This window comes from Rhincodon typus, chromosome 15 (assembly GCF_021869965.1).
Source record: "Rhincodon typus isolate 14 chromosome 15, sRhiTyp1.1, whole genome shotgun sequence".
Classification (NCBI taxonomy): domain Eukaryota; kingdom Metazoa; phylum Chordata; class Chondrichthyes; order Orectolobiformes; family Rhincodontidae; genus Rhincodon; species Rhincodon typus.
In genome coordinates, this window is record NC_063346.1 from 50474697 (window position 1) to 50485432 (window position 10736).

A 10736-nucleotide genomic window follows, 5' to 3' on the forward strand; every position below is an offset into this window, starting at 1 on the left:
TGTCCCTATATTCCACCCCCCGCCCTACATTCCCTCTCTTTATCCCTTTATTCTCTCCCCATTTCCCTGCTAGGATTTTCCATTTGGTTTAGTAACAATGGAATTGGAGGCATTTTTAGGAAGACTGTCTCATTGCACGGAAAGATCCCAGGAACGGGCCTGATCTTCCACGGGGCACTGACCCAGGGCCGTGCTCTGTGCTGTCCGCCAGTACAGAATCCCCAGCAGGTTTAGGACACACTGCCCTCAGTGCGAATAGCCCTGGGAGGTATCTGGTCAGCAGTTGGCCATTCCCCTGGGCTCAGAGACCTCTGCACGTTGGGACACCGGACAACTACCGGACAAGCGCGGAGTTTTAACCGTGCAGCGGGGCGATGCGTTGTTAATATAGGGAGGAAAGGAGCTGGGGTGGGGGAGGTGATTGACCAATACCGATTTTTTTGGTAAAATGAGGCTCTGCCATAAAACAGAACGTTCCCGTCTGCCACATTATCGGGAGATAACAGTGTCATCGGAATTTCTTCTGTGCCCCACCAGCATCTGGTATTTGTGTGGTGCCCCCGCCTCGCCCCCAGCACATACTGAGAGGTGACTGAGGGCTCTTTCCAAGAGTGGATTGTGAGCAGGAGAGAGATGGAGTTTGTGAATGAACTGACCACAGGGTGGGTCTGTAGGGGCAGGAGAAGGAGTTACTGGGGGATCTCCCCGTGATGAGGCGCAGACCCAAGAAAGATGCAGCCCAGACCTGGAGCAGTGGGGAGGGTTTTGGGGGGAGGCTGGGAGCTGCAAGGTGGAGAGCGGTTTTGTGTGGGGCTACGGAATCGGGGGGCAATGGGGTCTCACAGAAGCTCCAGCCTGAGAGCAGTTCCGAACCACTTTCACTCGGCGTGTGTCATTGATCGGGCGAAATAGACACAGGGACTGGCTGTGAAACTGCACGGGGAGCCTACCATTGGGATCTTACCGTGCCTATCGGCTGCACTGAACCGGGGATCCAGGGCTCACAGCGGGACTCAGCAAACACAGGGAGGGCTGACAGCAAGAGAATGATTAAAGCACCGCTCGCTTAAATAAAGACCAAATTGGACAAGCAGAAAGAATGCAGCAGCAGTGCGAAATAAAAGCAAGAAACTGTGGAGATCGGAACCTAAACCAAACTAGGGAAGTGCTGGAGAAACCCGGCAGAGCTAGCAACCTGTGTGTGTAGATTGAGTTCACATTTCCAGTTCACTAGCCACTGTTCAGACTCGGAAGCAAAGCAGGCCGGTTCTATCGGCTGTAGCCAGTACCGAAAGAGCAGTGCAAAGTGAACTTGAACCCCCACCAAAAGTCCCGCTCGCTGCAGCTGTTTGGTACCTCAACAGGCTTCCATCTCCTCAGAGGGAGCTTGCTACAGGTGTAGCGGTAATACTATACCCGGTCCGAGCTGCTGTGTCATTCCGAATTCAATATCACTCTCGTGCTTTCACGACGGCAGCATAACAGGAGCTTGTTCAGACCATCAGCCGTGACCAAATTAAATATCCTGACCTACCCCTCATATCTCTTTTAGCATATTTGGTTCACACAAGTCTTGACAGTTACAATTGGTTTAATGTCAGTCATAGTTGATTAATTGCTATTTAACAGAAGTCTTAACAGTTACAATTGGTTTAATATTGATTGTTATTTGTGAAAGAAGATTTCAAATTTCCTGTGCAGAAGTATTTGTGAGCCTCATTCCTGAAAGGTTTCGTTCTAATTTGTACCCCGTTACCCCGTACTACACTCGCCAGTAGCAGAAATAGCCACTCTGTAATCAGCTTATATCTCCCAATGCTGTTAACTTCAATCACATCGCCCCCTCAGCTACTTAGCTGTAGAGAATACAGATGTTTTTTTTCCCCTGTCGCCACTTCTTCCTAACTAGCCCTTGGAGGCTCCAGAGAACACGTTGGTAAATGCAAACAGCATTCTGTCCCAAACCAATTCCACCATGCTCAGGACTGTTTCCAGGGCCTACATCAGGGTTTTTTTTAAAGCGGGCACATGAACTGGATCCAATTGTGTTCTAACAGTGGACACACCACAGCCAGCATTCCACGAGCCTTTTGGTTGTTTTCTGTATCAGTTTATGGCATTTTAATAATTGATGTACCACTCCCAACGCCCGAAATCTCTCTGGATGCCCCCACTGATATTCCCCAATTAGAACAGATTCAGTTCTTTCCTTTCCAGCTCCAAAGTGAACGGTTCTCACATTAGCCTATATCGAAATGTGCTTTTCCAGTTTCTCCCATTTCCTTAGTCTACCGCTATCTCTTCGTGAAGCTATCCATTCACATTACTAACCTTTATCTTTTGGACCATCACTGATATGCAGGCGTGGTTCCCTCCTCCCTAAGTCTAAGTCTAATCAATCTGGTGTGCAGTGCACTCCTGTCAGTTCGATTTTCCCCATTCGGCGTTCCTGCCATTCGCCTAATTTTCCGATCCTTAGTCGGTGAGCGTGAACAGCCGACAGTCTCAGAGCTAGAGATATCCAATACAGTCACTCAACTCCAGCCCCTGGGTTTGTGAGCGACCACAGAATTAACCCGAGCGCTTCTCAATAGCATCTGTTTTTATTTGTGATCTAAATATGTCGAGGAGGACAGGGGTCTTTTTGAAGATTTTAGCGGCGGCCGACGTATGAAGGAGGGTAAAACTCAGGCGCTGAAACCCACCGAGTGAGTGTGTCTGAGATTAAAGGTATATTTTCTGCTGCCTATCAGTATTCCTGAGGTTGGGAAAACAGAGAGCGGAGAGGAAAACTTCCGTATCCCAGTCTCTAAAGACCCTCAGAGCGAAGGTGCCGTCGGCGTAAATCCGGGAGAAAGTGTTCTGTGTGCACAGAAATAAAACAAAAGTCAGATTTAAACTCGGGCCGAGAGAATGTGGGTCAGACAGAATCCTAAGAGGGATGACTCAAATGAATGTAGCAATAAAAAAAGTAACAGGACAATTAAAGCTGCAATTGAACCCAATGGGATGATCCCCACTGGAAACTGACGCGAGAATGATACTGACTTTCTCTCCCCAAGCTTCCGCGGATCCTCCCCAGATTGTCCCGACCTTGTTTGGGAGAGAGTCCGCAATCTTCCTGAGACTTGCCTGTATCTCTGGGGCCTTTCACTCGGACGAGATCAGTATCAATTGGTTTGTGAACGGCAGCGAGGTGCTGAGCGGAATCCGCAGCCAGGTCGAGCCAAGGCCGGACAAACGCTTCAGGGCTTCCAGTTACCTGGAGGAGACGCAGCCTGTTCGCAATGGGACGGTGTACAGCTGCCGAGTGTCGCACCGTGGCAAGCGGGTGGAAACCCGGTACACTTACATCTCCGGTGCTGAAGGTACGGCGCTTTCCAATAGCTTGTTTGTGGGGTTTTTGTACCAGTCTGTCTGTTCTAATCCTAATTCCCAGCACTTGGCCCATAGCTTTGTATGCCTTGGAGTCGCAATCTAAATACTTCGTCAATTTGTCCTCTGAAACTAGTGGGACGTGAACGTGGGTCTGCTTTGTAAACTGGCTGTACTACACACAGACATATTTCTGTCAGAAAGTTAATGCTTGGAAGATTGGTGACCTAGTAGCTTTCTAAAGGCGATGCCATAGAAGATTGGGAAATGAAATTCGGGGCTCCCAAAGACAAAACCAGATTAATAAGCCCCTCAAAGGGAAAGTCTCCTCCAGTGCTATCTGATTTGTTCATGCCCCCTATCAGTGGCATTTCCTTGTCTGAGTAGGAGCAGTTCATGGAACATGTCTTGAGGAGTTAGTGACCTGCAGCAATAACCATTTCCCACTCTGCCATCTGCCAGCAGATAGCATGTGTAAGGCATAGAAATCAGGTACATTCCTCAGAAGGCCATCTCACTCTGATCAAACTCCTAGTGCTAATGGAGAAGACCCGGTGAAATAAAACACATGTATTGTATCTTAACACAGACTTACAATCCTGACTGGCTCCTTCATTCAAAATCACTTGGGTGGCCTTCATTTTAAAACCCTTTAACTTCTATCAGCAAGTGCTTACAGCATATTTATATTCTGTGGAGAGTGAAGACCCTAAAGACCCCCAATTTTTGCTGCAGCGTTGTATTTTGGGATTGTAATGTAGAGTACATTATTACACCCGTGCCTTGGGATAAAATATTTGTCAGCAGGGAAATATTTTGCCAAATGCCTGCTCACAAACTTGATGGCTGTTAAAGGTCTGATATTTTGACATTTGGGCTAACTCCTGTCACCACAATTCAGAAGTTAAAGTAGAAATTGATCAACCTGAAATGGCATTGATCAGTTTCAGTAGCTGTGAAAGCTGAGATTGAGTGCAGCTCTGTTAGAGAGAAATGTTGACATTAACCCTGAGTGCCTTCAGTTCTTTGAAGGGACAGAGCGCAGACAGGACAGATAGAAGCTCCTCTGGTCCAGGTCTACCACAGAGAAGGACCAACATCAGTGGAGAAATGCAGATTTGTTACAGAGGAGACTTTTACAGTGAGTGAGGACACAATTAGAATAGCAGACGACATAAAAGGTCAATTAAAGCATTTCTCCTCGACCCATTGTTCCATTGCCATCCTGACAATTTTACAAACATATATATTTCTAACCAGTAAGTATTATTTATAACCGCTACATTTACTGTCAGGATGTGGTATTGACAGATTAAATCACCTTATTGTTCAATGTATCAGTGTTGGAGTGTATGAGTGTTGAAGTATGCATGTGTTGTATTGTTCACACATTTCCTGTGGTATGATATTGCTACAACATTGAATTATGTATTTGTACTTTGAGCTTTTGCAGAGCCAGAATCAGGTGTTCTGCCTTGGTGGATCTATATCTGTGTTGGGAGTGGGGTTTTCCTCCTGCTGCTTCTGATTATTACAATAATACTTTGCAAATTCTGCACGTGCAGAGGTGAGCATACTGTACTTTGCTAAATTGTTTAAATTTAGAATTTTTAATGCACTTTATTTTTAAAAGTACAATTACAGTGAATTGAAGTGATATTGTAAATGAATTATACTTGTCTGAAATGCCTGTACTCATGGATTTAAACAATCAAGTCAACACTGAGAAAATTGATCTCCTATATTAATAAATTGGCAATTATTTTACATCATTAAACAACCTCTTCAGTTGCCAGTTTGACATATGAATGGAATAATTGGTCTAGTACTTCAGTTAATGCAAGGGAGGCAAAAAAATGAATCACTACCATAGATAGTTACATGTGTTGCATCAAGTATCCTGACATTACAGCTAGCACCATGCAGCACTGCTGCCTAACTCTGTCCTATTACTGTTAGGTATGATAGAAAAAAGAGGTATGTAAAATACTGCAAGTTTGGCAGTTTGTTGCCCTGGCATCCTGTAGTTATGTTGAAATCTTCAGATAAAGCAGTACTAACTCTCCTTTCCCAAGTGTTAGATTTTCCAAGGGTCCTCAAAAATCAGTAAATACTGCACTTAACAAATACAAAAACTAAAATGTAACCTCATTATCTATCTGAGGAATTGATAATGGGGAAGAAGGAAATGACAGATTAAACTAATGCCATCAGAAGATTTAAATACGTGTACTGGTCCCTCTTTATCAATTCTGCTTGTTATGTCCTCAAAGAATTTTAGCATATTTATCAAGTATGAGATCCCTTCCACAAAAGCATGGTGACTCAGTTTGATTGTGGTAAGCTTTTGCAGAGCAAGAATCAGGTACTTTGCCAACCATTTAAAACAATATTTTAAATTGGTCTTCACAGTGGAGAACTTTATAAAAGTCCCAAAGATAACGGATAAGCAAGGTATGGGAGGAAGAACTTTGCAACAGTTTCTATCACAAGAGATAAATTATTTGACAAATGAATGGGATTAGAATTACCAGGATCTGATAGCCTGCATCTGAGTGTTTTAGAAGAAGTGGCGACAAAGTTAACAAAGATATTAGTCTAAATATTCTGGAGATTACTGGATTCCAGGAGGGTTCCAGCAGATTAATTGCTCTTGTTCAGGAAGGGAAAGAGACAGAAGGCAGGAAACTGTGAGTTTGTCTAACACCTGTCTTTGGGAAGATGTTACAGTTCATTCTTTAAAAAAAGAGAAATAGCAGGACATTTAAAATGGTTTAACACAATCAAACAGTGTCAATATAGTTTTGTGAAAGGATAATTGTGTTTGACAAATTTGCTAGAGTTCTTTGTGTATACAACAAGCAGAGTAGATAAAGGGGAACTGGTAGATGTATTGTATTTAAATTTTTATACGCTATAAATTAGATGCCACATAAAAAGTTATTGCACTAAATAGAAGCTTGTGGTATTGGGAGTAATGTATTAGCATGGATTGAGGATTGGTTGACACACTGAAGACAGAGAGTCACGATTAACAGGTCTTCTTCAGGTTGGAAAGATGAAGGTTATGAATTGTCACAAGGTTCAGTCCTAGTGTCTCAATTATTTACTGTCCATATTGGCAAGTTGGGAAGGGGGCAGAGTGTAATGTATCGATATTTGCGCATGTTACAAAAATAGATGGGCGGGCATGCTATGATGAAGACATAAGGAATAGCAAAGGAATATAGATAGGTTAAGTGAGTGGGGAAAAATGTGGCCGATGGAGTTTAATGTAGGAAAGTGTGAGATAACAAACTTTGGTAAGAAGAAGTAAAAGGAGAGATACTCCAAAAAAGAGCAGCACAAAGGGATTTTTATGTTCTTGTGCATGAATCCCAAAAGAGTTAGCATACAGCTGCAGCAAGTAATTAAAGCAAAGATACATTTGGCCTTTATTGCTAGAAAATTGGAGTTTAAAAACAGGAACGTTTTCTTACAACTGTACAGGGTGTTTGTGAGGCCACAACTGAAGTAGTGTATGCAGTTTTGGTCCTTGTATTTAAAAAAGAGGGGTATAATGCCTTTGGAGGCTGTTCAAAAGAGACTCACCAGGCTGATTCCTAGGTTAAAGAGATTAATTTATCAAGAACAACTAAAATAGTTAGGGCTTTATTTATCAGATTTTAGAAGAATGAGGGTGATTTTATTGAAACATACAAGATTCTGAGGGTCTTGACAGGTTAAATGTTGCCAATAGTGGGGGAATCTCAAACTAGGGAACATAGTTATAGAATAAGGAGATACTCTGAGATGCAACAGAATTTCTTCTCTCAGAGGATAGTGAACGTTTGCAATTCTCTACTCCGTTGAGTTGTAGAGGCTAGATCCCTGAAAGAGGAGATAGAAGATTTTTGAAATATCGGTGTGGATGGTATGCTAAACTGACCTGAAAAAGGAATTGAGCCCTGGGGTAAATTATCCAATGAACCTGTTGAATGGTGACACAGGCTTGAGGGGCTGAATGGCCCATTCCTGCTCCTTTTTTCATGTTCTTATCATTATAGTATTACAATGAGATTCATTTGATGGCCGACTAATGTTAGTCCGATTGTCATGTCTTGACCAGTACGTTTTATTCTTGAGAGAGCTAATAAGAAATAATTGGCAGTAAAAAAAATCTGTCAGCAATTAGTAGGTATCTGGTTTGAAAATGAAAAGATTTTGATTGCTCAAACATTAGGATCTGTTAAATTATATGAAACAGAGTGATGTTATGCACATTCATTGAATGGGTCCTGGATTTGATTATAAAATTGGATAGTTGTGTTGATTGTTATGTCAAAGGCACTTATACATTGGAAGTCAATTTATGGTCTGTCTGATACTACCTGGTAGAGAATTTATTTAAAAATCATTTTTTTTGAATCCATTTATCCTTTCATAGGCAGACGACGAAAAGGAGAGAACAGATGTGCTCAGGTAATTTTTCCACTAGCTCCTCTGAAATACCTTAAAAATGCAGGAAAGCATTCTCGCTGCATTTTTCCCTGGACATTCTGTCTTGAACTTTGTGGCTTCTCTATAATCCACGTTTATTGAGAGCTTATACATATATGTATGCACATTTAATTATTCTCCTATAGACTGGGTTACAGGGGGCACAGTGGCTCAGTGGTTAGCATTGCTGCCTCACGGCGCTAGGGACCCAGGCTCAATTCCAGCCTCAGGTGAGTGTCTGAGTGTAGTTTGTACATTCTCCCCATGTCTGCCTTGGTTTCCTTTTAGTGCTCTGGTTTCCTCCCACCATCTGCATTTGGCTAATATCCCTTCAAACCTTTTCTATTCATATTCTTATCCAAATGTCTTTTAAACATTGTAACTGTACCTGCATCCATCACTTTGTTTGGCAGTTCATTCCATCCACAAACCATTCTTTGTCTAAAGAAGTTGCCCCTTGTGTCCTTTTTAAATCTTTCTTCTTTCTCTCTCCGGTATCTTTGTTGAGGTGATACTGCAAGAATGAACCTCCACATCATGGCCCCAATTTTAATGAGGGACTGGTGGAAATGATACGCACAAAATACCAAAACAAGCAGCATGTTTGGTAACAATGAAGATATTGAACACAACTAGTTGAGCTCACCCAATCCACTCCCTGGCCTGCAGGTGGAAAATGCAATTCAGTGGGTTTGGGACATGCACACAAATATTGACAGGAAAGGTGACTGGCAGTCAGGTAAATGGTGAGGGGAGTGAAAGCCTAGGGGCAAGTACAGTCTATTTCTTTGTGGGGTACAGAGGAATTTGGTATTGTCAAAGTCAATATCTTGCTGATCTCTTTTGTACTATTGGCTTGCAGCATATGCAGAAACCAGCTAACTTCAACATGACATATACAGCTATGGATGCCAGCAGTCTTGCAAAAGGTACAAAGCACCAGCACATGGAAAGGAAAGCAGCTTGTCCCCGTGTACCACCGAGAAACCCACAGAGAAATGACAAGCTTATTTATGCCACACCAGAACTCAGAAAGCAACAGGGCAAAAAGATGGGCTACACTGTGCAGTGAACACACTTGCACCGCACCAAATACAAGCAAGAAGTTGGTTCTCCAATCTTAGCTCAACGTGAATTAACCTGCCAATATAACAGCACCTTTTTAAATGGTTAATTCAAAGGATAATATCTTCAGTAGGTTTTTTTTAACTCTGTCTCCTCAAGAATGTTGCTGAATACGAGCTTTATGTTATAAATATAACTAATGATATGATGATAACTGATGTTAATGACAGTAACCTCATTAGAGTTAGGTAACAATTGTCTGAATGCAGCACTCGGTAAAGGAATTGTGTAGTCTCCACAAATTAAAACCAGAAGCTGAAATTGGATTTGTAAATTACAACAAAAATATCAAATTCTCTCTCTGACCCCTCCACTTTCCCAACATCCTTACCTTGAACAGCACAAAGTACATTAGCAAACAAACCACGCACAGGATTCGCCTATGATCATTTGACAATTTTGCTGTTCTTATTTGATTGTGCAGACTTGGTAGAAAAGTTCTCAGGAAGGGTCACCGGACCTGAAACATTAACTCTGCTTATTCCTTCACAGATGCTGCCAGACCTGCTGAGCTTTTCCAGCAACTTTGTTTTTGTTCTCACCAAGGCAGTGTTATAATACTTCTGGAAAACAAATTGTGAGGGCACACTTGAGAGCTTTCAAACAATAAAAAGAGACAATGATTATGAGTATCACAGGGGAGTTTGTGCAGAGCCAGTGGAGAAGAGTATAAAGTAAATAATGTCATTGGCTAAGCAAAACAAGCAAATTCTACATGAAAAGAGCAGGCAGTGAGCAAGTGCTGTTTGGATCAATCCTTTCACAGACCATGCACAGTCTGCACTAAGATGTTTGATCTCTCAGAACAAATGAATAGCTAAGCTTAGCTCAGAATGGAACTTAACAAAACATCTTTTCAATTGAGCACATTAATTTCCAACATTCCACGCCAGATGCATTCAACTAAAACCCCTGTTGCCATTATCTTAAGACATTGGAATATGTTCCACATACTGCTTGCTATATATCCATAGTTAACCACATATTTATTTGATTTCAGATAGAATTGCACAAATAGGGAAAATAGCCATTCATGCCTTGTGCCTATGTCAGCCCTTTGAAACAGCTATTGAAATATTTGCACTCTTTTCTTAAATATAGCAACTAATTCTAATAATTATTTTACTTGAACCGATATCATAGATTTTATTTGTATGCAAAACATTAGTATGTTTTAACCACTGTGCTTTTATTCTGTAGAACTAATTTACTTTCTGCTCAGTTTCCTCCATTCATTAGCCTTGCCTATTTTCTGCTATCAGCTCACTTTCCAATGTAGTTGACACACTTACCATTTATTTCAAGAGCATGGTCTTCCTTGGAACTGGCTAAAACTATAATTCATGAGTTGCTATACACTTCAGATTATCAGACAGTTCCCACTGATACACACAAAACATCAATTCATTATGGGTACTACAATTATAGATGTTTTCTGGTGCAGAGGGTGAGATGGAGCATCTTACTTGATGGCATTGACTGACACAAATTGGTGGAGAAACCGTGACTACCGAAAAAAAAGGATTGTTGAGCAATAGACACAGCAGCAGTTTTGTGTTTTAAAATTTTAATAATTAAACCAGTTTATCCCACAGAGATCCCAGTCAGTTGGGGCAGAAATTATAATAGCACATATATTTTTTTAAAATTTCTATCTTCTGATCTGAATATTGAGATTGCAAATGGTTTTAACCAAATGTTTTAACATTCAAAATCAGAGATTAAAGTCAGTGGTTTTGATAATTGTTCAATATGCC

General features: G+C 41.6%; 1 protein-coding gene across 1 annotated transcript in view; it reads left to right on the forward strand.

Annotated features, from left to right (window-relative positions):
- Positions 1–10160, forward strand: part of LOC109914524 (tyrosine-protein phosphatase non-receptor type substrate 1-like) — a 13018-nt gene extending 2858 nt beyond the window's left edge. Inside the window, exons 3-6 of the mRNA XM_020514118.2 lie at positions 3063–3368; positions 4820–4942; positions 7802–7836; positions 8717–10160. Coding sequence (XP_020369707.1) covers positions 3063–3368; positions 4820–4942; positions 7802–7836; positions 8717–8926 — 674 coding nt within the window. The 3' untranslated portion in view covers positions 8927–10160. The remainder of the gene's footprint in view (positions 1–3062; positions 3369–4819; positions 4943–7801; positions 7837–8716) is intronic.
- Positions 10161–10736: the final 576 nt, after the last annotated feature.